At 46.6% G+C, this 27,692-nt stretch overlaps 1 protein-coding gene across 5 annotated transcripts in view; it reads right to left on the bottom strand.

The window, feature by feature from the left end:
• DNAI1 (dynein axonemal intermediate chain 1) overlaps positions 1 to 27,692 on the bottom strand; it is a 60,916-nt gene that overhangs the window by 20,146 nt on the left and 13,078 nt on the right. For all 5 annotated transcript variants that reach the window (XM_019624443.1, XM_019624441.1, XM_019624442.1 and 2 more), the window contains exons 2-12: positions 21,165 to 21,197; positions 19,486 to 19,584; positions 19,194 to 19,274; positions 14,534 to 14,660; positions 14,146 to 14,258; positions 13,780 to 13,899; positions 12,698 to 12,757; positions 11,296 to 11,430; positions 7,479 to 7,563; positions 4,127 to 4,244; positions 3,846 to 3,889 (exon numbers count right to left, since the gene is read on the bottom strand). In XM_019624443.1, the coding sequence (XP_019479988.1) occupies positions 3,846 to 3,889; positions 4,127 to 4,244; positions 7,479 to 7,563; positions 11,296 to 11,430; positions 12,698 to 12,757; positions 13,780 to 13,899; positions 14,146 to 14,258; positions 14,534 to 14,660; positions 19,194 to 19,274; positions 19,486 to 19,584; positions 21,165 to 21,197 (1,015 nt within the window). The remainder of the gene's footprint in view (positions 1 to 3,845; positions 3,890 to 4,126; positions 4,245 to 7,478; positions 7,564 to 11,295; positions 11,431 to 12,697; positions 12,758 to 13,779; positions 13,900 to 14,145; positions 14,259 to 14,533; positions 14,661 to 19,193; positions 19,275 to 19,485; positions 19,585 to 21,164; positions 21,198 to 27,692) is intronic.

Here is a 27,692-nt window from a genome sequence, read left to right on the forward strand (position 1 = left end):
GTCCCTCTAGAAGTCAGCAGGATGGATGCAATGATCCCTAGCTCTTATGATGACAATGTTTCCCTCTGTTTCCCACACCCCAGCTCTGCCACCTTGGATGCCAGGAACAGAAATGCCCCTTGGGTTAGGATTTTCACAGTCCCCAAAGGCAGGGGTCCAGACCAAGGCTGCCCTAAGAAAGGGGATCAGTGCTAGAGGGTTCCAAACCACCAGCATGGCCCAGAGGACATGGTGCCAGGCTGGGCTCAGCCTCCTGGGCAGCTGGGCTTTTCCAAGCACTCATCCGATTAGAAGTCATATTTAAACAGTGTGAGAAGTAAGAGCAAGGTCTTGGAGACAGAATACACCAAGCGGGACATTTAGTTTGATTTAGGGAAAATGAGGCAAACATTTGGGAACCTCAATAACTAACCAGTAATTAAACTAACAACAGGAAAGCCCTTGCACACCACCCGGTGAGCACAGTGGCCTTTATGGACTGTATTTACAAAGAGACCTGACAATATAATTAGGCCTGTAAATTTTACGCAGCCTGCAGCCGAGGAGTGATGGATTTTGCGTGTGCGGGATGAAGAGGGAGAAATGAGGTGGATGAATTTCCATTTTCAGTAAATGACATTAACACTGCTTAATTAGTGAAGCTGACAAATAAATGGAAAGATTTAAATCCCTACAAGTGTATCTCTGGCCTGGGCAGGCTCAGGGACAGGCTGGGATGTGGTGGGAATGAGTTGGGAATGAGTGGAGTGTTAGGATTCAGGGCCTGACTTTGGCTCCTTTTGACGGTGCTCTCCCCAGAGGGAGGCTAGGCTGAGGGACAGCTGGGAAGCTTCTTCCCATCTCTTGTGTGATAGCTAGTCAGGACCACACAGAGTTTCTAAGATCTGTTCCACTATCCCTGCCTGACAGACCACGAGGAGTCCCCATTCCCCTGCCATGAGCAGGCTAATGGGCTGGAAATGACCCCTTCAGAGCAGCAAGCCAACATAATTGCCTGCCAGCTTTGCCCCCTTTCTTGGACTGGTTAGCTCCCTCTGCCCTCCAGTGTTCCTCCATCTGCTTTCACCTGATGCCAGCCTCTTCCTCCGCTCTGCTGGGAACCTGGAGCCTGGCCCCAGGGAGAAGCTAGTCTCTACCCTTTGAGCACCCCTTACACAGCCTGGCATGTTCACCACCTGGCACCCAGCAGCCCAGAGGAGAGGCAGATGCGAATGCTTCTATGCTGTTGCAGGCAATTGCCCAGATTCCCTTTGCCCCACCTACTTGTTCCTGGCCTGGCTCCAGACAACCTTCCCTGTCCCCAGAATGGAGGACTGGCCCCCATCCTTCCTAGGGTATAGAGCTTATTTGGCTGGGTCAGAGACTAAACATCTGGGAATTCCAGACAAAAGGAGGCCTGGGCTGAGCTCATCAGGGTCAAACCCAAATTCTCACTCCAGTGTTTGTCCACATGAGGCAAAGTCTGATGATGGAAGGCTGGCACCTGGGAGCTTACAAAGATCATGGGATGATGCTGGTGAGCTACCTGCTCCCCACAATGACCCTGTCCAGTAACTAGGGTGCCCTTGGCCTGCCTCAGCTTGGCCCTCTTTCTTCCAGGGAGACACTTGAGCACTCAAGAAGAGCACGGGACTCTCAGAGGTGACTGCAGAAGTGAATGCAAGGGCTGCTCTGAGTCCCAGCCCAGACAGGCTCTGCTCAGGCCTCTGCAGAGCATTACTGAGATATGTGGGGCTCTGGAGAAGAGATGCCTATCTGAAAGCTGGTCAACAACTCCCATGCCAATGACAGCAACAGCAAATATCACTGCTGCCCCCAGGCCCTGCTTTCTCAAAGAGTAGGTAGGGGCCTTGTCTGATTCCTCTCTGTCCCAACAGCCTCCTTTCTCTCTCTGCTCAGTTCCCCTGACAATACTGCAGGCAAGCTAGGGGAAAGAATGATAGACAAATCAGCAATGATTGTCCTTATGTACGGGTAATCCCACAGCTCATAGGGCACATCTACTGCTTTTCTTTCAAGCGTGCCTCACAACAGCCCTGGGGTGCAGAGCTGGCAGATGTCAGGCTCTCCGAATCGCCAATGAGGAAACCAAGGCTCAGAGAGGCTTCTGGCCCCACCATTAGGTGGTCAGACCACTGGGAAGTGGCCCTCCAGGCAGAAGGTCTACAGCTGACTGTGGCACCTCCCAGGCATGTGGATGTGGATGAAAGGACCAACAAAGGACAGAGACCCTTCCTGGCTGACTGCCTGCCTAAAGGAGGCTGCTGGGCCTGTCGGACTTGAGGTCATCTATTCCTGGGGGGTGGGTTACTACTCTCCCCCACTGCTCCTGGCTGAGGCTGCTCCCATGGACAGTCTCCATATGACTCTGACCAGCTGACCCTGCTTCTGGCCCTGGGTGGGAGGAAGATGGGGCTACAGCTGAGGCAGTTTCTCCTCCCACCTGCTGGGGAGCTCCCTACACACCCACCTCAGGCCTGGGTAGAGAGCGTGGAGTCTACACCCACTCTTGGGAGGGCCTGCCCAGCGCCCAGGCCCTGTTCCAGGCCCAGTAGCTGCAGCAGAGGGGGAGGAATGTGCTAGTTCCCTGCCAGAGGGGGAGGGTGCTTCCCACTTGGCAGCAGCCCACCCTCAGAAATAGGGACACAAAGCGGGCATTTAGGGTATCCTCAAAGGCGGCCCAGACCATGAGACCGGGAGCAGCTCCAAGGTCTCCCTGAGAGGAATGACAAACACCAACTCCTCCTTGCCCTCCCCACCACTTCCCCACCCTGGTCAAAGAATGGGCGGACAGGCAGTCTGAGGGGCAGAGGCCAGGAGCTTGTAAGCCTGCCAGCCAGCAGCAGCTTGGAGAATGGAAAGGTTTTCCTGTTTGCAGAAACTGATCCTCCCAGCCAGAGAACAAGCTGTTAGCCTGGGGAGCTCCAGCTCCAGCGAAGTGTGGGGCCCTCTCCCGTTAGGAAGGGGGAATGTCCAGGCCAGCAGGGAGATAGGGGCTTCTGCGGGAACCCAGGAACATGAAGGGAAAGCAAATTGTTATAGTTACCACAGTGCTACGCCCTGCTGTGGGGGAGGGGAGGGGACTGGCAGGAACAGGAACACCCTGGACAATGGTGGTCTCCCAGGGCTCAGAGGCCAAGTGATAGTGGTGAACATCAAGCACTTGCCCCCACCCTGCCTGCTCCCAGGTCTGATTAGAACTCCCCTCCCTCGGCCCCCACCATCCTCTCCCTCCCCAGGTCTGGTCCAGCCTACCTTCTCAAGCTTCTCAAACCCCCTTCTCATCCCCCTTCCATAGTCACGGTTCTGATCCTGCCATCTCTCCTTAGGATGCCTACACCAGCCTCTATACAGGTCTCTGGGCTCCAGTCTCATGCCTGCAATTCCCCCCTATACTGGTTGTGTCCCTGCCCTTTTCAAATTCCTTCAGTGGTTTTCCCTCTGGAGAAGGTCAGAAGATTGCTCTCAGGAGAAAGGCCAAGCCTCTTGGAATGGCTTACCAAGCCCTGTGCGGGCTGACCCTGGCCCCCTTCACAGCTTTATTTCCTGCCATATCTCTTGTTGGAGTCTCCAGGCCTTTGCATATGCTGGCCCCTCTGCCAGAAGTGACCTCTTCTTTCTTCACCATAATAACTCCTTCAAGTCTCATTTTGGCATATTTCTTCACCCAGCTCTAACTGCTGGTGTGATTGCTGGTTTTTCCCATTACACTGTGAACTCTGAGGGCCGTGACTATATCCTAGTCATCTTTGTATCTTTCACACTTGGTAAAGAACTCTGCATTGAGTAGGCACTTAGTGTTTGCTGGTTAAGTGAGCAAATGAAAGAATAGCCAGATTACTTACAGGAGCCATGTCCCACTGCAAACAGATCCTTGTACTTTGGATTCCTGTAAAAGAAATGTGAACCTATTGGCCCAGGAAATGGACTTGTCTCTCCCATGAACACCGGTGCCTATAAATACTGAAGACGTCTGCTATTGAGCTTAGAGACCTGGGCTGATCCCCAAATCCCAGTCCCATTTTTTCCCATAATGTTACAAGTCAGTAGAAGTGCCCTGCTCAGGGGCTTGGCACCCAGCAGGCACTCAGGGGTTTTCTGGGTTTGCGGCAATGCCTATACTCACCAGCAGAGGGCAGTGACGGCCAGGCGCTTGGCTTTGTCGTTTTGGAACTTCCAGAGGGGCAGCAGCGTACCCTCCTGCTCCCGGTACTCGTCAGCAGCATCCTCATAGTACTTAAAATCTTAAACACACACAGGCTGAGTCAGCCCTGGGACTGCCACTATATGGCAAGCCCAGGTCCACCACTTTCTGTCTGTACCTCCTTGGCCAAGCAATGAACCTCTTTGTGTTTCAGAGTGGGAACAGTAATAGTACCTATCTCAAAGGACTCTTGTAAAGATTGGTTGTGTTAGTATATGTAAAGTACTTACAAAAACGTCTGGCACATAGCAAGCTCTCTATATGTGTTATTATTATTGTCATCATTGTGTTTGGAGGTAAATTACAATGAAGCAGCCATTGCACAAATAAAATCCCAGGTTTGCCCATCTTCATATCCACTGCCATGCCACACTATATCGTGAAACTGCCTGGATCTCTCATGGGTTCTCTGAACTAAAGTTCATCTCCTGCCCTAAACTGTCCTGCCTCTTGTTTCCTCTAACTTTGGTAGAAGCCCCATCAATCCTTCCACTTGTCTAAACCAGAAATCTGGGTGACTCTTGTCTGATCTCTTTCCATCATCTCTCATATTTTCCTTCTGATTATCTTTTTAATCCATTCACTTCTCTCCAAACCCATAGCCACTGCCCAGGTTCAGGCCCCAGTAGCCTTCACCCGAAGCATTACACCATTCTCCCAACTGGTCTCCCTACCTCCAGTAACTCCTCCAGTCCATGTTCTAAAGAGCTACCAGAGTAAGAACAAGTCACCTCACCATACTACCTCCTCCACCCCACTGAGAACCCCTCAATGGCTCCCCTTACACAGGGGCTCCCTAGCCAAACCAAGACTCCCAGCCCTTCCTTCCATGTCATTTCCGGCCAGCTGTTCATACACCCTCTATATCAAATAGTGTCTAAAATGTACTACTTCTCTATATCTTTCTGGCATACTCCTACTCATTCTAGATCCAGATCAACCTGCTCCTCCTCTGTGAGGCCTTCACATTCTTGTTGAGCAGAGTTCATGTCTTTCTCTATTCCAGCCCTGCGCCTCTCCTCTGCTGAAACATCTGTCACACTGTGTTGCCTCTATTTATCCTTTTGCCTGTCTCCCTCACCAGACAGCTCCTAGAGAGCAGGAAGCATGTGATATTCATCTCCGGATCCACAGTGCAGAGCACAGGACCAGCCACAGAGCAGACATCCAGTGACTCTTCAAAGCATGCAATGAAATAAACCAAAAGGAGTGAATGGTTCTTACTCTCCTTTCCAGCCAAGGGTGACCCATTAGAAAATGAATCCGTTCATCTAACACTGTCAAGGACAATGTCTCACAATGTCCCGCACCTTGAGGCTGTGGGATTACATTCAAACCTCAAAAATATCTTAGAACAAAAAAGGATTAGAGTGGTCAGAGGCATGAGCCTTGATCACATCAGAGATCCCTGAGCTCGGGCTATCTTTGAAAATGCCTCATTTCAGAGAGACTAATTGGTAACACTTCTCTGTTTTCACTTCTCCTTCATGATTATACTTTCCCAGAGGGAAAAGAGTATGCAATTAAAAAAAATCAAAGTTCAATGCATTTTTATGTGACTGTGTTCTTATAAATGAAAAAGGTTCAACAAGGCCAAGTTCTCCTTGGATATTAATCACACTTGCCGCCCTTTGGGGGCTGGTTGCAGAGGCTGGGTTTCAGGAAGCCAAGCTGTGTGAGTGACAAATTCATTCAGAGCTACTGTGTACTTTGACAGCTTTGAAAAGCACTCAAGGTCGTTTTCCAGCCTGAATGATAACAAGGGGGCTTGTTTAGGCTGCTGGTCTTGGCAGCCCTGGTTTCTATGTCCCATGGGTGAGCAATAAGCATCAAGTCACCAAGAAGGGCCCTAGGCTGTCAGCAAAGGAGACCAGCCAGCAGCGAGGAGCTGCCAACTCTGGGGATGCAGCTGCTCCAAATAAATGCACAACCTCTTAGGGAAATACAAGCCACTTGGGAATGTGCTGTTCATGGCCTGGGAAGGATTCCGTTTTCTTGGCTCTGTCAAGACACCAGAATTTCCCAGGCGCCCAGGATTTAAGCATTTCTGAATCAATCTCTTTCTTCACCTCATCACTAATTAATCACCGGCATGGACCTATTGAAAGTTTATTCGAAATGTTTCTTCTTCCAGCTCAGTGGCTCTGTAGCCTCGCACTGAAGTGCTTAGGCTATGGATCCAAGGGGCCTGTGTTCGAGTCCTGATCGCACCACTCACACCTCACAGTAGCTGTGGTTTTGAACAAGAGTCAACAATACAGCCTGAATTTCTCACCCCTGGTGCATAGGCTATTCCCAGGGAATGCTGGTGCTTGTTATTATAACTGCTCCTTTTTCTCCTTCCCCTATGATGCAGTCTGGGTAAGGTGTGGCAAGGCCCACTCCAACCCACACCTGAAACTCATCTTCGCCTCTGTCCCTGTTTTCTGCCCAATCACATCCTCCTGTAGCCCTGCTCTCATCAGGCTGTGTCCCTGCGTGGACAGTATCTTTGAACTGTCTTCAGAGAAAGCTCAGATTCCCTGTGTGATATTCGAGGCCCCTCATTAACTGGCTCTGATCACCTCATCAGACTAAACACTCACAACCTTCCAACAAAGCCCATTTGGGTCACTGAGCCTGCTGCCCCTTGTCCCCAGAGTCCATTCTAATTCATTTTCACCACAGAGTCACTGCTCGTGCTGTCCCCTGCCCAGAACATCTACCCTTCAGCTAATCTCCTGCTCAAACTCAGCTTACCCCTTGGCATGTAGCTCAACCCTCCCTGAAGCCTTCCTTGATTGCTGCCACTCAATTCTCATTTCCCTACCTCCATTCCTGAGGATTCCCAGAGTAGTTTATGTTCGTATCCTAGCATTTATGTTGTCCCCAAGCCAGACAGAGTAGAGAACAGAGCACAGAATTAGGAAGCTCAAGGCCTAGATTTGGGCCCTCTCTGCCTTTCACTAGCCAGATAGCGTTGGCCAGAGCTCCCTCATGTGTGAAGTAGGGGTAACAATCTTGGCTCTGCCTGCCTTCCAGGATTGTTGGGAAGATGACATTGAATCACTAAGATGCAGTTGTTTTTGCTGCTCCATTGTCAGATCTCATTACTACACCCATTTTTTTTCTTATGCCATTATTCATGGTTAACCCATGTAAGTTTTGTCTCCCTAGTGACATCCAGAGGAAGGAGGGATTATTTGTTCTTCACTTGCATCTAGCATGGGATATTCAAATAAATACTCACCTTGTACAAGGGATTTTTAATGCGGGCAAAATCTTCAAATCTTACCTTGAGCAATGTCATCATATGTATTCTGGTTGACCATCCGCTCTACAATTTTAGCAGCTTGGGTCACTTTGGTGATATCATCACTCTGTGGAGATACAGAGGCCACAGGTTCTCATAAGTCAGCACATAAAAGGTCATGCCCCAAGCCACAGCCCAGGCTTGCAGTTGGTTCAGCCATGCCTCTCTGATACCACCCACCCCAGATAGCTCTGTAAAGGTATCTCTTCATGCCTCAAGGCCCAGTCTACCTCATCAACCCCTCCTGGAAATGCCTAGCTCACAAGTGGCACAAGGAGTCTGCACTGCCAGATTTGGCTCCTGGGCAGAGCCTGCCTCATGCTCTTTCATTCTGGAGAAGGCATATCTCTGAGCATAAGACAGGGCATTGAAGAGAGCCAAGGGAAGGTACTGGAAGGGAGAGCAGTCGACGGCAGGAAGGAGGCTTCTTTGGTGGGGACAGAGAGTTTTCACGTGCTCAGGCAATGGCAAAGGTTCCCATTAAAGGCCTCAGGGATTTAGTCAAGAGTTGAGGAAGACACAGAGGCCCAGACAGGGGAGAGAGACACGCTTTACATAGAGAGTATAAGGCAGAACTGACTCCTAATCCAGGGCCCTGCCCACTGCCCAGACCAAAAAGAAAGCAAGAAGTTTCATGTCAGAGAAAAATGACTCATTATGAACCAAAAAACAGGATCATCATTCTGTGAAATTCTATAAATCCACAAGGTGAACCACTTAGCATGTTATTAAAGGCACAAAAACTTTAGGACTGGCAAGAAAAACACAATAGTTTAGGGCAGATAGCAGGAGTGAACCAGTGGCTCCAGAGAGCCACGCACATGGCTCTAGACGGTGAGATTTCCCAGGAGTGGCAGTGTCATGCAGTGGTTAAGAGAATGGGTTCTGGAGCTACCCTGACCTGCATTCACATCCCATTTTATGGATTAGGAGCCATGCAGCAACTTTGGGCAAGTTGCTTAACTTCTCTGAGTCTTAGAGTACTTGTGATACAGTGGGAATGGATAACACGACCTGTGTCATAGGGTCACTGTAGGATTAAATGTAGTAATGCACATGGTATTAATAACATAGTGCCTGGTGGTGATGATGGTGGTGTCAGAGGAAAGATGCAGACCAGTGTGGTGGGGCTTATAAAGTCACATATGGGGAACTGCCCTTTGAGTGCCTTTTGTCAGGTCTCAAACTGACTCCAAGTTTATCTCAGAAAATTGACCAAGGACATTCATTGTAGTCTTACAATCACAGTCCTCAGAGTTCACCTGGTAGCAGCTACTCCCCCTACTCCCCGGTTCAAAGCAGGAATCCTTTCCCCTCAGCATCTTCCTGGCAAATGACTCTCCCCATGTCTCCAGGAGAATCTTCTGTGGTCAGGCAGTCTGTTGGCTGAAACTTATTTCCCTGGGTCTTAGACCCATGGTCCTAACTCTCTGTCTTCTGGCGACAGAAAATTATGTGCCTGGTAATAGCTCCTCTGATGTAGGGGACAGTGCCTCATTCCCTAAGTTAGCACTTCTTCAGATGAACCCTCCCAGCTCCATCAGCTGTGGCATGGCACCAACTATCAATCAGCACCAAGCAAATACTATGTTAGAAGCTATACATACATTATCTTGGGTGCTTATGACAATCTGGCAAAGTATGTGTCATTAGGATGTCTTAACAGATGAAGAAACAGGTTTTAGATAAGTCCAGCTAATGAGTGGCAAAGGCAGGATGTAAACTCAAGTCTGTGGACTCCAGGGCCCATACTCTCAGCCCCAAACAGAGAGCCAGTCCCTCTCCAGTCTGGCCACCCTTTTCTGGTCCTGGGAGACTCAGGGCTCCAGATGTGCTCTGAGGAGAGAGTATGGTGGACTGTTGCCTTCCTTGTTCTGGATACTATACTACTTGAGTGGCCGTAGCTTTTTATTGGTTCTGAGTGAACTTGTGGCCTCTGAGCCCTTTCCCCCATTCCTGTCCTAATCTTTCAGATCGACAAGCTTACATTTATTCTGTACATTCACCCACATAATGGAACAGAAACCTGAGAAATCTACCACTACAGACCTTTCTACAGAGTGTCATGAAGTTATTCTGCTTTCTCTCCTTCTGCACACTTGAGTTTTATACCAATCTAACCAGACCCTCGTCTCTGAGAAGTGGGTGTCACTCTGTTCATGCACTGTGCCTGGGCAAGGGGTCAGGTAATTACCACTCCCACTTAGTTCCACAGACAGCCTGACTCAGTACTTGGGATTCCCAGTTAGAGCTCAATTCCCCTGGGGAGAGGCTGCACACTAAGGTATTCACTGGTGGTGGGGGTGGGTATATTATATTCCCTCCGACACAGTGTCCTGCCTCCACTGCAGCTTCTTGGTCCAGAGGGCTGGAATCTGTCTGCATTGCAGCCTTCCACTTCAGCCAAGCTGGAAGAACCCAGTGTAGTACCACTGCCTCAGTGAGGGTGTTAGACACCAACTCTGGTAAGGCATAGACCCAAGGACAATTTTCATTCTCAGCCACAGGGACCTTTCTGCTGGTTTCTGGGTCTTTGTGACTGCAATTAAGTTTTCTGTAACCATGGTCCCAGCATAGAGCCCATAGCCAAACCCCTGATGGATCTTCAGTGAACCCTAACCTAGGCCAACAACTCCTCTGAAGCCCCTAACCTCTAGGGAATGGTGCAGGGGAAATCAAAGGTCTGGACAGGGCAACCCTTAGGGCAAAAACTTCATCTTTTACCTCAGGGTTCCAGTACCCAGCATAGTCATGATCACCAAGTGCTTGGTCTGTGATTGAATGAAGCTGAGCTGGGGTAGTATCTATTAAGCCAAGGCAGGGAACCCTCAAACCTCTCCTAAAATGTGACTATCAGAGACATGGAATTGAATGGAAGTGGGCATACCTCAGACAAAGGAAGCAGAACTTCCTTTAACACATCTGGCTTCTATTCAGGGTGGAACAGAACCATGTCCCTGAGAGCTGCCTGGGAGCTCTCCAACGTGCTGAACTCAGACCCTAGCTTCCTGCAGACCTCAGTCTTCCCACTCCATTGCCAATCAAACTCATCCTGATTTCCATACTGGGACTCTGGCTCCTGACCCATCTTTCTCTCTGTTGAAGGGGAAAATGTGGCCCTTCAACATCTCCCTATGGTAACCCTTCCTGTAGTGGCCTCTCACTGTAACTTCCATGATGATTGCCAAACCTATGCTGGCTACACGCACAGTACACCCATTTATCATGACCTCTATAACAACTCCTATATGGCTCCTCATGGTAAATCCAGCCCAGGGTAGCCACACCCATTGGTCTGGATTTGCTGGTACCCATAATCAGCTCTGACTTATGAAGAGTCAGCCCTGAAGACTCACCTAAAGAATTGAGCACAAGTAAACCCAAGCACTAACGATCAAAGATCAAATCATCCTCCCAAACTCCACGACCCCTTGTCCAGGGAGATGGTACCTTATTCTCACATCCCACCCAACCCTGGAAAGATGCCCCAGCTTTTCCAGGATGTACATCAGATTTTCAATAGCATTCATATCTTCTGTTGCCCCCTAACCCAACAGTATCAAATCCTTGCTAGCCTCCAGACCTATACAAAATTTGGGGGAGGTGTAGTATGTCACAGGCAGTTGTAGCTCTCCTCACATCTTCCCACAAGGAAAGAACTATTCATACTTAAACATTAGCCCCCCACCCTTTTATGTGTCTGTGAAGTCCTCCCAGATAGCCAGGCTTCTGTTTACCCAGCGGCCAAGGTCCCACTCAGTTATTATCTGTGACAGAGCCATGATAACCCTCACCAAACCTGGGACTCCACAGATGTCATCTTCCTCATGGCCATCTTCCCCATTTTTTTAGCCACTGGGGTCTTTGTCTTCTCCTTCTCTTTGGTCTTTTCCTGCTTCTCGAGCTCCTCTACATAGGCATCGTAGATCTCCCACTAGGCAAGGGCAATATGAGAAGGGTCATGCAGGGCATAATCATTACCCAGCCAGCTCCTCTTCAGCCTTTAGGGCTTGAGGAGTTGATCATGTCAACCCCTGTCACATACTTCCACACCATCCTCTACTTGGCCCACTGTAATTATATATTCAACATCTGTCTTCCCTGCTAACCATCAGCTCTAGGACAGGAATGAAAGAGCTCTCAGGGCACCTCTGGGCTGCGTTTCCCACCCTGCAGCCCAGGGGTTTGGTTTTCAGCTAGAGATCAGTATTGTTCCAGCCTACAACCCCCACCAGGCAAAACAAATGGGCAAACATCAGGCTAGCTCACATTTTCCTTGGTGATTTATAGGACTCTGAACTAGGAAACTTAAACAGTTTCTCCCCCCATGGAGACGGGATAGACATATCAGCTCAGGCTGGCTGTCTACAGCACAGACCACAGCTTCTCAGCATAAAAAGATAAACAAAAAATAAGGGAACCCCTGTTAACGGGATCTGACATTAAGAGAAGCCCAAGGATAGTAGCAGTGGAAGCAGAAAGGATCTGGGGCTGGGCAAATGCCCCAGATCACACTGTGTGCTCTCCAGAGTTGGGCAGTCACTGCCACCTGGAGGCCAGAAAGGCACACTTTACATTTAATAATTTACCCATGAGCCAGTACTCCACACTGCAGTGTCCATCAGTGATATCTCATTCAGAGACCTCCAACAACCCTGTCAGGCTGCTTGTCATCCTCATTTGGTAAAGAAAGAAACGGGCATTAAGGGTGACATGGTTTGGCCAAGATCTTACAGTATGAGCAGTGGAGTTGGCACCTGAGCTCATGTCTCCTGGCACAATATCTTGCCTAAATCAGCATGGCTATCCAGCAGGACCTGATGGGGAAGGAGGGTCTGCAGGAACACTGAAGGCTGCTGGAAGGTCAGGGTCAGCCACAGGGTACTATGGGCTACACAGAGTCCAGGGGAACAAACGTTCTGCCCTGGTCTTAGAGGAACTTCCAGAAGCTATGCCTGTTTCCCGTTTGGTCAGCCTTGCCCTGGAGGGTATGTGGCTGATCCAGAGCTCACTGGATGCAGACCCAGAGTCTCGTGCCTGGTGTTCAGAGCCTGGACAAGGAGCAGAAAGGTGGAGACGGATGAGAAGGGCAGACTGCCCGCAGACTCTTTGACCACACCAGTCTCCCTTGTTGCTGAGCCAGACAAGAATGCATGAGGGTGGGATGGGGTGATGGCTTTTAGACTGGCTCAGGATCTCACCTGATTGGCTGTAGCTGAAAAGTTTGCCCTGGGAGGAGGCTCCATCTGGCATTCTCGGTCCTAGAGAACAACGACAACAGGAAACCCACAGAAAGCCCTTAGCTCCTTTTCACTCAACCCAACAGTATATCCATGGGTGAGGCATTTAGGTTGGAGCTGAGGGTGGGGTGAGACATGGAACTGGGGAAGTAAATAGGGCCAGGGCCAGAGCCCGAGAACTAAAAGGGCCAAAGATACAGTGAAAGCATACATTTCCCATCCAAACCTCCTTCAGGAGAAGCTTAAGCTAGAAAGCAGGGGCAGTGAAGCTTGACTGTACCAGTTTCAACCAAGGAAAACTCCAAGGAGGTGATGGACAGATCTGCAAGAAGTCAGGCCTGTTGGCCAGCCTCCAGATGCAGGACACAGAGGACAGCCTCTGGCAGGCCATTGGGCTAATATCCCACTCCCTGAGAAGGCTTCTCTCTAATACTGGGGTGTCTGGTTCCACCAGGAAAATATGTTCCCTCTACATTGTTTATCACCCAGATTACCAAATGTCAGCATAGGGACGACACAAAATGATTAGGAGCTGCCAAAAATCTACCTTATAGACCTCTGCCCTCCACTCACAGATTCATTTCCATAGAACACTGCCTTATACACGTGAGTCTCTCACTTGAAACCCCGAGAGGTTCTTTCAGCCTGGTACTCAGGGTCCTCCATTCTTACTTTTTTAGCCTTCTCCAGCTAGTCTGTCACAGATACTATCAACCTCAGTCAAACTGGCTCCTAGCCCCAGCACATGCTGGCCTCCTATCTCTTCCCCAGGTCCTGACCTCCTCTTTTGAAGGCCCAATTCAAGTTTCACTTTCTTAGTGGAGGGCTCCAGCCTCCTTGTTACTTTCCTCTGCACTCCTGTCTGGCTTAACAGGGGCCTGAACACATGCTCCCAGCTGTCTTTGGAGAGACTAACCATGGTGTCTACCCTGTCACCCTGCCAGACTGAGGGCTGCTGGGGCTGGGGTCCGTCAGGCCTGCTTCTTCTACCATGCACAGTGCAGAGCTGTGAGGTAAAGTGATTTGGGTGGGGGATGCTCTACCCGGAGAGGGTTGTTGAAGGTCTGCGAGGCCCTCTCACTGAAGTTGAATTGGTTGGTGAGCTTTCGCTCTTCGGGCTGCTTAGGAGTTATCAATTCTTCTTCAGTCACTTTTTCAGCTGCCTGGAAAAAAAGACCCACAGGATCAGTACACAGCTATGAGAAGAAGGTGGTGGGTAATTGGGAGTGGGGAGAAGTCATGTCCTGGAATAGGATAGTAGTGGCAGAGGGTGATGATGCTAGAGGCATTGGCACCTGTGGCCTCTAACTTCTCACTTTCAGACTCCCACCACCAGTGAGTCACCCCTGAAGCTTCCATCCACAGCTGGAGGGAGACAGGACAGGATGGAGAGCAATACTGTACTGTACCTCAGCTGCAGGCACATCTGTTTGACTCCCAGCTTCAGCTTCTGCTTCCTTGGGCCCTTCTTCTTCAAGTAATTCTGTTTCTGAAGCTATCACCTTCGCAGACTCCTGAGAACCTTGGTAGGATATTGCTGATAAACCCAAATCCAGGCCCACTCCCCCATCCCCTGGCAGGCCAGGCTTTCCGGTTTCCTGCCTTTCAGACCTCACCTGCCCCAGGGTTCTCCTTGGCCTGAGCCTCATGGGTTAGCTCCCAGACCTACACAAGATAGCCAGCTGTTGGACTTTACACAAGTAGAGATTCTGCAAAGTTCTGGCTTAGTAATCTATTCCCTAGAGTGACCAGAGAAAGGAGACTAGATTGCAGCCTCAGCGTGGCCCAGAGGCCTACCTGCCATTAACCCATCGCGGTAGTGCTGCCGCCGTCCTTCATCCGAGTCTTTGGGGATCAGGTTCCCGACCTGGCTGTAGTGAACAGCCATTTGGTTCACAAAGCCAATAAGCTTATATGTGCCTTCCTAAGAAGAAAGGGGCTGAGTTAGACCAGGGGTCCTTAAAAGGGCTGCTTTCATTCTCTAAGGCCCAAAACAGTCCATCTGTTAACAAAAATATAACCCACCAAATCCTCAGTTAGCCTGAAGTTTTCACTGCATTCCAATTTAGAGTAGAGGAGGCAAATGAAATGAAGTTTGTCTGCTTATTTTAAGTTCTCATCAAAGATATATTTTCAAATACCTTCTCCTTCCACCTTTAAGCAGCTCTGGATTTATCTGTCACTGGCCCCTACATTTAGGCCAAGATATCCTGGCTCACCTATTTCACCACACACCTCAGGTCAAACATAGTCATCACCATAGGGCATGTCACACACACGTGTAGTCATCAAACACACCTGGTCTGGCCTTCTCTCCACTGTACTTAGTGGATGCTAGGGCTGGAGAGATTCTCAGAGACACCCAATCCCCAATCCCCCTGTTCCATACAAGAGGACCACAGAAATTTAGAAAAAGTTGGGGTTTGGCACTTGTCCATATCACATAGCAAATGAGAAGCAGGGCTGGGCACAAAGCCCAGGCAACCTTGTTCATTCCTTCTTCAACAAATGCTTTTTGAATGGACACAATGTGCCAAGTATTTTCTAGGTTCCAGGGATAGATATAAAGCTTAGCAAAAGCAGACATGATCCCTACTTTCATAAAGCCTATAGCCTTGTTCCTTTAGACTGTCTCCTCATTGACCAGCAGCCCAGTCCTAAAGTTGACTTTGAAACCAAGGGTCTCTTCCTTCTTTTCATATAGTTTTTCCCAAACTTTTTCAAGTCATATTGAAAATTATTACATTTATATGGCATACTGGGATAAACTCACTACAGAGGAAACCAGCCTATGGGCTCCAGCTGTACCAGACCCACCTGACCCTGGAGGGCTGAAAAGATCACTATTTCTGCACACAGGCTGGGAAGCTCTGCATTAAAAAGTCACCACAAAGCCTTTCCTCTCCCAGTAACTCAGATGGATGGGGAAATAGGATAGGCCAGTGTTTAAGAACATGGTCTATGGAGGTGGGCAGAACTGGATTCAGATCCTGATTCTGTCCCTATTATCTGCATGACCTTGGGCTTCACCACTCTAAGCCTTAATTTCTTCATCTGTAAAATTAAGATAATAATATCTAATTTGCAGAATAGTTGTAAAATAATGAAAACAATCTATTACATAGTGTCTGACATATAACAAGTGTTCAATAAAAATAATAACCATTGGGGCAGGCCGAGTGGCTCGTTGGTTAAGAACTGGCTTGGGACGCCAGAGGGCCCTGGTTCAGATCCCACATATGAGGGCCAGTGACACTGCCCTGCACAGCTAAGATGCTGAACAACAGCTCAACCTGGAGCTGGGCTGCCGTGAGTCGCCAGCGAGGTGTAGGCTGCAGCTCCTGCTGCAGTGGGTTGCCATGGGATACTGTGTGTAGCAAGCAGCCAGCGTGAGCCACCAGCAGCCACAGTGAGCGGCCATCCAGAAGCCGGCAACTGATCTACCTAGCCTGGGAAGAGCGCAATGATGGTGCCAACTTGGGCCAGTGAAGCGACGTCCTCCACAACTAGACTGAAGAACAAAAGGACAGCAACTTGTCTGTTCCCCTTCCCCCAATTCCCCAGCACTGTTCCCATCCCCCCAATTCCCCAATAAAAATCTTTTTTAAAAAAATGGTAACCATTATTATGATTATGGAGGTTCCCATGGGAACCATACAGTTGTTATTTGAGACTTCACCTTCACTCTGTCCCCTGCAGCGACTAGCACCTTCCTTTTCAGTTTAGGAATGGAATTCAGACTCCATTGCTTCCATGATAGGAGGGGAGGCATGCCTAGATCTGAACCATCTGCCTCCCAACTCCAGCACTTGAAGGGAAAATAGTAGCTTTGGAGATCTAAAGCTCTTGAATCTCAGTGAAGGACCAATCAGATGGAGACTAGTTCTGTGGGAGGATGTGCTGCAGGCCTAGGAGGCTGTTAGGAGGTTGGGTAAAGTGAGCTTGCCTGGGAGCTTAGGGCTACTCAGCTGACAGATGGTGCAAAGGAATTTTTTTCTAATAAGTAGGCTTCTCAGATGGCAAGAAGAGTTCACTGACACCCATAAGGCAGTGCCAATCCTCTGCCTGTAGCGTGCCTCCCATGGCCAGCACACAGAGTCCTAGAGACCCTCTTTCAGACGTCAGAAGGACAGGAGGCCACAGAGTGCACCACACTCCAGCATAAGTTCAGGGAGGACGAGGCAGCTTCCTTATGCCCCTCTGCCCCTTTACGGGCTGCCCAAGGGAAGCCATTAGCACAAATCAGGAGTGGAACCTTTTAGGAAATACATATGTATTTGTCCCAACCTCTTTTTGGAGGGGTTGATGACTCAATCTTAAATAAGAAGCAGTATGTTCAAAAAACTGTTCACAAAAACTTGTACATGAATGTTCATAGCATCATTCATTGTTCATGATAGCCAAGAAGCAGAAACAATCCAAATGTCCATCAACTTATGAATGGATAAATAGAATATGGCATATTTATATAATAAAATATTATTTGACAGTAAAAAGAAATGAAGTGTGGATATATATTAAAACATAGATGAACCTTGAAAACATGCTAAGTGAGAGAAGTCAGCCATAAAAGACCACATATTGTATGACTGCTTTTATATGAAACGCCTAGAATAGGTAAATCTATAGAGATGAAAAGTGTATTACTGGTTGCCTAGGGCTGGAAGGGATGGAGGACTAGGGAGTGACAGCTAAGAGGTACAGGGTTTCTTTTGAAGGAAATGAAAAGGTTCTAAAATTGATTGTGATAGTTGCACAGTCTGTGAATATACTATAATATACACTGAATTGTACACTTTAAATGGGTGATTGTATGGTATGCAAATTGTATCTCAATAAAACTGTTTTTTATAAAAGAAAGAAACTGTTTATAGTGGTGGGCTCCAGGCAAGGGGACAGAAGAGAGAGGTTTAATTTTCATTGTATATTTTTATTGTTCTTTTAAAATTTGTACCACAGGTTTCTATTCTATTCTATTCTATTCTATTCTATATGTATATATATATATACGCATATATATGTATACACACATATACATATATATGCACATATGTATATATGTATATGCATATATGTATGTATGTATATATGAAGCAGTGTGATGTTGCTTTAGAGTGAAGCTAGTTCAAATTTTGCTTTGAATCCTGGCTGTGTGACTTTTGTAATTTGTTTTATCTAGTTTAATTTCAGTGGTTTTTTTTTTTAAGATTTTTTTTTTAATTGGGAAATTGGGGGATGGGAACAGCGCTGGGGAATTGAGGGAAGGGGAACAGACAAGTTGCTGTTCTTTTGTTCTTCAGTCTAGCTGTGGAGGACATTGCTTCACTGGCCCATGTTGGTATTATCATTGCGCTCTTCCCAGATGAGGCAGATCAGTTGCCGGCCTCTGGACGGCCGCTCACTGTGGCTGCTGGCCGCTCACGCTGGCTACGCATGATAGCCCATGGCAACCCACTGCAGCAGGGGCTGCAGCCTTTGCCGACATAGGCGACTCCTGGTAGCCCAGCTCTAGGTTGAGCTGTTGTTCAGCATCTTAGCTGTAGAGGGCAGTGTCACTGGCCCTCATATGTGGAATCCGAACCGGGGCCCTCTGGCATCCCAAACCAGCTCTTAACCAATGCGCCACTGTGCCGGCCCTTAATTTCAGTTTCTATAAAATGAAGATAAAAATAGTCCCTATATCAAAAAAACCTGAGGATTAAATGAGATATCCTATGTAAAAGGTCTAATATAGGACTTGACACTGGCACACAGTAAGCATGAAACAAATGGATCTTAAGAGAATGAAATAAAAAATATACACACACATCCACCTTAGCTCAAATTGTACTTGGAAGTTTTCTTCAGTCAGTACTCACAGGAGCTGATTTTGCTATGGTTGAAACTAGTGTTGTCCCTTTTAAGATGTACCACACACATGTCTACCAAGTGAGAACATGCCCATACCACATGTACCAAGGGAAGGCCCTGATGGAGTCAGCTGCATGCCTGACTGTGATGTCAAGAGACACTAAGAACAAAGTCTACTGGGGCTTCGTCCAGGCAGGCATGCTGGGGGAAAAGGCCAGCTCCTTGTCCAGAGGGGAGTTTGTACTCCACCCAAGTGTCTAGCTGTAGGACCACTCAGCTTCCAAAGATCCAATAGTTGATGTTAGTGAAAAATGTGTTATACACATTGGAAAAGTATTTTTCTAACCAAATGATTGACTTTAGGATTCTTGAAAACAGTGGCTCTGCAGGGCACTTAAGACAATACAATTAGCAAGACTGAGAGGAAGGTTCATAAAGAGATTTCAAAAATCTCTAGAAAACTCCATGTAAAATTTCAGGGTTCTAGCCAAAGAACTCAGTTTAAAGGTGATGATCTCTCTAATAGCTGAGAGGCTTTTGCAATGTGGCAAGTCACTGCCAAGCCAAGGAGCACCTAAAAGCACCTGCCCCAGAGGGGATGACTTACTTTAAAGCTGTACCTCACAATGTTCTGGGGTGCATGTGGGTTGTTGGCTGTCAGAATTCGGGTGAACTCCTCCTTTAGCTCCTAAGGAAGAGAAATGCCAAAAGGGTCATACATGGAGGGCCCCCACCCTTCTCTGATGCTTGGGAGGACCACCCCCCACGCTCCCCCCACCAGGTGTCAGCAGACATCTCACACCCAGGTTCTGTGCAAGATCGTAATCAATACTATGACGGAACACATCTCTCAGGCTGGAGGAGACGGAAGGAGCAAGGGTAGGATGCTACTCACTCACCGCATCAGTCAACTCCAGTTGGTCAGGTGGTCTAACTGTGGCTTTGGACTGGGCCCATTCATCTGTCCCTTCTCCCACTTCGGTCCCTGCATCTTCATCCTGGACAAAAATCTTATATGAAGATCAGGAGTCCCCTATTTGCTTGGGCAAGTGAGCATGCTGCAGGAAGCACCTTCATTCACAAATCCTCCCAGAAGCCAACCCCTGCCCCTGATACATAGAATACAAAATGTACAACAGACTACTCATGGAAGAGTCCAAAAGAGCTACTCAGGCCACAGTTTTCATTGCCTGGAATATCATGGCCACCTTATTCCTGGGGGTCAGGGCTTAGCTGAAACATTGTGGTGGACCTTTGGCCCCAGTAGTGGGACCAGAAGAATTGGCTCCTTTCTACTGCCTCCCACACAGTCCGGAAGCTAATGGCCAGGACCAGCTGCCAAAAGCAGGGCTTTATGCAAAATGAAAGGACACCCAGCTGTTCTTTAAGTTACTGCAACTCTAATTCATATTTTACCTTCCAATTTGCCACCTTAAGGTTACTCTTACAGCAATACTCTCAGTACTTGATAACTTTAAGACTCACAGTCTGATTAGATTCTTGGAGTAAAAAAATCAAGGACTAGCAGTTTTTCCTTTTCCTGATAGACAGTTAAACACCTTGCCAACATGGCCCATGACATATTTAAAAATATTCACCCTCATAAGAAATCAAAGATATACAAAATAAAACAATGCAAAATTTTCACTATAAAACTGGTGATAATTAAAACAACAACAACAACAAAAATAAAACCAACCAAATAAAACTAATACCCGTGTTGGTGAGGTTATGAGAAAACGGGCAACCATAAATTAGTACTACCTTTCTAAACAGCAATGTGGAAATATTTGTGAAAAGCCTAATAAGTGTTTATACTCTTAGACTCACATTTCTGTGTATATAGATTTATACTATTATGATTGAAAAAATTAAAATTAAAAAAGAAATGTATATTAAAGAAACAACAAGGATATGCCCAACATTTTAATTGCTGAATGTTTGTTGGAGGATTGATTTTAACAGTGAAAAAGAGGAAATACCTAAATGTCCAGTAATGGGGGTGGCTGGTTAGTTCAGATGGTTAGAGCACAGGCTCTTAACACCAAGGTTGCCGGTTTGATTCCCACATGAGCCAGTGAGCTGCACCCTCCACAACTAGATTGAAGACAACAACTTGACTAGGAGCTGATGGGTCCTGGAAAAAACACACTTATCCCCAATAAAGTTTAAAAAAAAAAGGCCAATCAAGGGGCATGGTTGAGCTGATTATGATATGGCCTTAAGGAACATATGGTAAAATATTATGCAGTAATTTTAAATGATGCTATAAAAAATTTATTTATTGGCAATGGAAGGTACTCTAAATATGTTACATAAAAGCAGATTATAAAATAATATATAAAGTTTGAAATTCTATTTAAAAATAAATACATGTAAGTTTTATACATGCATAGAAATATCTGGTAGGATATAATATCACATTTAACTAAGAGGTTTCTTGGGGTGGTAGGTTTAAGGGTGATTTTAATATTCTTTTTGCTCATTTGAATTTTCTAAAAAATATATAGCTAATATTTTCAAGAGAAAAAGCGCTATTAGTTTCTTGCTGAGAGATTGTGGTAGTTTCAGCACTTACTCTCTTCCTGGCTCCTCTGCTCACAGTGATGCTCTGAAAGAACAGAAACAGAAGGTAAGTCATAAGCAAATCTCCATGGAGATAATCAGAAACAGTATTACAGGGAGGCTTCTGCCCAGGGACCTCGCAGGGAAGGGATACTAAGCTTTCCCAAGTCTCAGAAATAGTCCTCCTTAATGGCAACATGTGAGCCTTAGCCTAGTCAAGGAGGTCCTGTATCTGAGGCAACCCCATTCCAGCATCAGTGGGACTGACCCAAGGAAAGCAACCAGTAACTTAGTACCAAGCATTTATTTGAAACAAGTTCAATAAACATTTTTTTAAACATATTTTAAGTGCTCAGCTCTGCACTAGGCATTAAGGGGATTTTTGAGAGCAGATTATATTCTTTTTTTTTTTTAAAGATTTTTATTGGGGAATTGGGGGGTAGAGATCAGCACTGGGGAATTGGGGGAAGGGGAACAGACAAGTTGCTGTCCCTTTGTTCTTCAGTCTAGTTGTGGAGAACGTTGCTTCACTGGCCCAAGTTGGCACCATCATTGCGCTCTTCCCGGGCGAGGCAGATCAGTCGCTGGCTTCTGGATGGCCGCTCACGCTGGCTTCTGTCTACACACGGTAGCCCATGGCAACCCACTGCCACAGGGGCGGCAGCCTACGCCGTGGCCGGCAACTCACGGCAGCCCAGCTCCAGGTTGAGCTGTTGTTCAGCATCTTAGCTGTGGAGGGCAGTGTCACTGGCCCTCATATGTGGGATCCGAACCAGGGCCCTCTGGCATCCCAAGCCAGTTCTTAACCATCGCGCCACTCGGCTGGCCCCAGATTATATTCTTAAACACTTGTTTGGGTTGAATTTAAGCCCTTTATGAGCAGGTACTTTGTTTGTACACTTCTGTCTCATAATATAGAAGGTGTTCAAAAATACTTGTTGAATAAATGAATGAATGCCATCAAACCTATTAGTAATCATGACCCTGGGAAAAATGTTTTCCCTCTCTGAGCCTCAGTTTCCTCATCAGTAAAAGGCATAGGATTGGATATGATGACCTTCCCATTCTAACATGCTCAATTTTTATGTTCCCAAGAGCAGCACTCTCAATGCAACTTGATAAACATTTGTTGAGCATTTATTTAGGTGTCAGGCACTAACCTAAGCAGTGGGAAAAAGATGAAGAGAGGTGAGGTCCCTACTCCAGTTTGCTCAGAGTCCATCGAGGACAGATGAGTGCGATCACTGTTCAGGGTTTCCTCACTCGCTCCCTCCCTCACTCATTCAGCATTTGTTCCTTTGAAAGCCTGCTCTGTGCCAGCAATAGAGATATGTGTGCACAGGGTGCTGCAGGAGTGCCTGGAGGCAACTACCCAGCCTGGGGTGCACAAGAAAGGCTTCCAGAGGTGGCAATTTCTTAGCTGGGTATCAGAGGACAAGCAGGGATGTCCAGGTCAAGAAAATGTTTTTCAGAAGGGCTTTTCAGGGGAACACATGTATGAAGGAAGAGGAGAACAATGACAGGGACAGTAAAATTTTCCGCCAAACAAAAACCCTGCAATATCTATTTAGAACAATAGGTGTTTCAGATGATGGAGCAAGAGGGAGATTAGTGGAAGCTGGGAATGTGAGGGAGGGGTTATTGGAAAAAGCAGGCCTAGAGCACTGGAGGAGGGATCAAGGCAGCAGAGAAGCCAAAGGGCACATGGGAAAGAGACCTCTGGTCCCGGCTCTCGCTGACCACATGTGTGTTCTTGGGAAAGTCTCTGGGCCTCAGTTTCCCAAATGCAAAGAAGGGAATGTGACTAGACGGGCTCTTAAGCCCTTACATGATAGGGTCTGTGGGAGACGCTTTGGTGGTGGAGGGGAGGAAAGGGAGTCCAGGGGGAGAGTAGAACATGTCTCAGTTTAGGCTTGGATTGTTGCTGTAGGGCAGTCAGCAGGATTCAGATTTCTGCCAGGTTTCCAAGGTTTCCAGTGATGGGAACCCTGCTCTGAGGCTAAGCTGCATGAACCAGAAAGCTGCTTTCCTTTGAAGAGCCTCTGATCCCTAAGATAACAAGATGGAAGTGCCACACGTCGAATAGCTTTCTGGCCCACAGCACAGCACTGGAGGGCCAATCCCAATCCAAACTGCCAGCCTTAAATAGAAAACAAGATCCAGTTACCGCTACCCCCATAAATATGTCTGTAAAACATTTATCTGGCAATAAAATAACTGACAAGGCAATTTGAGTGTAATTGTTTTTGGCAGTTGGAAATATTTCAATTAACACACTATAAAAGCCACACTATAATAAATGCAAAACAGGCCAATGAAATCAGCTACAGCCCTGACTTCTCAACCATGGAAAAGGAGATTGAATGTCAGGCTGCCACTTTGGGCCCTTGGTCTTCCAGAAAGAGAAGCCTGAGACAGACAGCCTAAATTCCTGAAAAGCCTTTGATGGTTCCTCCCAGAAGCCATCAAACCACAGAAGAAAGCCCAAACTCCCTCCCCTGGCCCTCAGAACTCTATCATCTGGCCACAAGTCTCCATCCCAGCCTGCTCTCCCACCCTTCATGTGCTAGGACTTTGAGATGCAATCCAGTGAGGCTACTCACATTTCCTGACTTCGGCCTGTGCTTTCCCACCTCTGCACCTTTGCTTTTACCATTCCTCTGGCCAAGAACGTTCTCTTCCCCTTCCCCCCTCCCTGCTCCTACTTTCTCTGCCTAACAAAACCCTGCCCAACTAGCCTGTGCTAGTCCTTCATCTAACCCTGACATATTATCACAAATTATCATTTCTCCTACTTCCTTCTACTCTTCCTTCCCTCACTTTGAGTAACGCTCTGCCCTACCTTCCATTACATCGCAAGAACTGGCTGATGAAGGATGAAATGTGTCTTCAAATAGACACTCTGTTGTCTCTGGGCTTTGATCTGCAAACTGGGACAGTATTATGAAAAGAAACAATCATCAGTGCACATCGGCTGCCGATTGGAGACTCAAACAAGGGAGGTCCACCATTCTTATACTGTTAACCAAAAAAGGGTCCTCTACTCTTAGAGAGGTCATTCTACTTGGCCAAGGAGTGATGCAGGAAAAGGAACCACCCCCACCTCCTCAACCACCATGGCAGTCAAATTAACCCTGGTGATCAATGGGAATAACAGATGGCCCTACCTGAGCTCCTTCATAGTAGAGCATTTATCCTATTCTCACTGTTGCACCTTTTAGTGTGAGCATCCTAAGGGCAGCAACTGGTAACAACTCATCTGCCTAGTGGTCACTTCACAGTTCTTTTACAGGACCTGACATTGCTGAGGGCTCCCTCATTCCTTTTTTTTTTTTTTTTAAGCTGAGCCATCCTGCCACCTGTTGGCAGCTCAGCGGCAGCTCAGCTCGGGCCATGAATGGAATCGGCGACCTGGTTGCTCAGAGCTTGCACTCTTGAGCAAGGCTCTTAACCAACTGAGCCAGTCGGCCAGCCCCTGCCCTCATTCCTTCTTGAAACTTCTTCTCCAATTTCATTTCCATGTCACTAATCTCTCCAATAATTCCTTCTCAATATTCTTTTTTTTTAAAAAGATTTTATTGGGGAGTTGTGGGAGGGGAACAGCGTTGGAGAATCGGGGAAGGGGAACAGACAGGTAGACAAATTGCTGTTTTGTTCTTCAGTCTAGTTGTGGAGGACGTCGCTTCACTGGCCCATGTTGGTATGATCATTGCACTCTTCCCGGGTGAGGCAATCAGTCTCACGGCGGCTCACGGCAGCTCTCGCCCACTGCCAGCTGCTCATGCTGGCTGCCAGCCACTCACATAGCTCACGGCAGCCCACTGCAGCCTATGCCGTCGCCGGCAACTCACAGCAGCCCAGCTCCAGGTTGAGCTGTTCAACCTGTTAGCATCTTAGCTGTAGAGGGCTCAGCATAGCTGGCCCTCAATGTGGGATCCGAACTGCAGCCCTGCTGCTCAGAGCTGGCACTCCCAAGCGAGCTCTTAACCAGCTGAGCCACTCGGCCGGCCCCCTTCTCAATATTCTTGACCTCTCCAGGAATATATGCTTGACCCCATAGTCTCTTATTTTACACACTCCCCCCTTGGGTGCTCTTATCCCAACGCATAGCTTCATCATCCACTTTATGATGAAGCTCAAATCTATTTCTGAAGCTGAGACACTCCAGGACTTCATGTTCAAATTGATGACAGAGTACTCAAACTCAGTATCTTAAAAACTGAACTCATTATGTTCTTTTGTCGCCTAAACTTCCATTTTTTTTCTAGCATTTACTATCTCAGTGCACCTCCATCAATTCAGTCACCCAGGTTGGAAACTGGGAACTATCAAAGACGCCTGCCTTTTCCTCACCCTCCCATTAGCATCATATTTCAAAGTCTAACAATTCTATTTCTTTCATATCTATCATAACTATCCTCTCCATTTTTATCCCCTCTTAATTCAGGGCCTTACTATTTCTTGTCTAACTACATTTGATTTCCCTAACTCCAGTTTCTCTCCACTCTAATAATTGTATCATTATCATCATTTTCAGCTATTGAATACTTACTCTGGGCCAGTCATTTACTGAGTCATTTATCTTTTTTAATTATCTCATTTAATCTTCACAAACATCTTATAGGGTAGGAGCTATTTATTCCTATTTTACAGATGAGGAAGGAAACTGAAGCATAGAGAGATCAGATAACCAACCCAATGATGACCAGGATTTGAACCCAAACTTTAATTACTATCTATGAGTGATCTTCCTAAAACATAAATCTGATCATGTTACTCTCCTATTTAAAATCTCCAAGGGCTCCCCATTAGCCATAGGATAAATCCCAAGCTCTCCAACATAGCATCTACCTCATCTATTCTTTTCCTCCCACAGCCATTGGGAGGGTGCTATGAAAATAAAATTCTGGTCAATGTAACAGATAACTATTATTGCCACCTATTGGGCAGGCACATACTTGCACTTAGACATATTTTGATATATGACCCACTGAATAGTATAAGCAACCCATTTGTCCCTGAGCATATTTTAGGGGTAAGTAAGGATAAAAAATTCTTAAGCTGTTCCTAATCATGAAGATATAATATTTAAAAAACAAGTATGTGATCAGATGTACCCATGAAACCTAAATGTAAGCTTTGAAGTTAATCACACTTGGGTTTGAGTCTTCTCACTCTGCTAGTTCTATGACTCTGGGCAAGTTACTTGTCTTCTCTCAACCTCGGTATCCTTATCTTTAAAATGGGCATCATAACAACACCCTCTCAGACAATCATAGGCTTGTTAGGATTAAATGAGTCGATGCATATAAAGTGCATAGAGTGGTGCCTGGCCGGAGTTTGTTCCTAATACATGATAGTTGTCAGCATTATATTCTCATTATAGAGTCTGCTCTGCCCTCAGCCACATAGCATGTGTGTGGCCCTTTGACTACTAGGAAGCACCTGCCCTAGGAATAAGTAGGTCCTTCAACTCACATCTCCACTGAAGAATTCAATGCTGAAACACGATTGTTCCTGGAAAGACAGGCTCTTCGAAGCATGCAAACCCACAGAAGCATGCAAACCCACAGACGCTGCATCCTCCTGCCTGGGGCCCAGGAGACTTCATTTACCATTTCAGTTGTCTTGGTCCTTATTTTAAAACTCACTAACAAGTTTCCATTAAGCTAAATTGAAACTAAATACCTCACCAGCTTGCAGTTTCCTGTTTCTAAAAGGGTAAAAGCTCTTAGTCCCAAAGGAGCAGTAATTCACCAACAAATCTTCCTCTCTAGCTATACAGACTGCATTTCAAATCCCTGAGTCTAGTGCAGTGTCTAAAGCACACAGAACCCACTCATTAAGTGTAGTTGAAAGAGAGTTAAAAATTTTGAAACACCTAATGAAGGGTAACAGGCACTATCATACACTATTTTGGGAGTGCCAACTGATGCAAACTTTTTATAGGGTTATTTCAATACCTACCAAAAATTCAAGTGCCAATACCCCTCAACTCAGCAATTCCACCTTCTTGAATTTTTCCTATAGGAATACTCATACACACGCATAAGATGTATGTACAAAATTGCTTGCTGAATCATTATTTGTAATATTTTTAAATAGATAAAACTAAATATTCATTGGTGGGGCCTAGTTAAATAAATTATAGTATAGCCGTTCAATGGGATATTATGCATATTTTTAAAAGAATGAAGTAAACTTGTTATGGAAAGTTCTTCAAGGTGTATTGTTAAATAAAAAAACAAATGACAGGAATAGATGACTCATCTGCTTACTTGAAGAATATGTGTTTATGTGTATTTGCATATACATACAGAATTTCTGGGACAAATATAAGATCTATTGACAGTGATTTGGTTCGGCAAATGTGACTCGGGAATTGTGGGAAAGGATAACAATACTGTTCACCTTACACTCATTCTCATGGCTTTAATATTTTTAATGTGAAAGTGCATTACTTTTATAATTTAAAATGCTATTTAAGAATTTCACTGATCTCTTTGATATTTCGGAATTTCACCAGAGAGGGAGTTGAGCA

The sequence above is a fragment of the Hipposideros armiger genome, unplaced genomic scaffold, assembly GCF_001890085.2.
Source record: "Hipposideros armiger isolate ML-2016 unplaced genomic scaffold, ASM189008v1 scaffold_591, whole genome shotgun sequence".
Taxonomy (NCBI): Eukaryota; Metazoa; Chordata; class Mammalia; order Chiroptera; family Hipposideridae; genus Hipposideros; species Hipposideros armiger.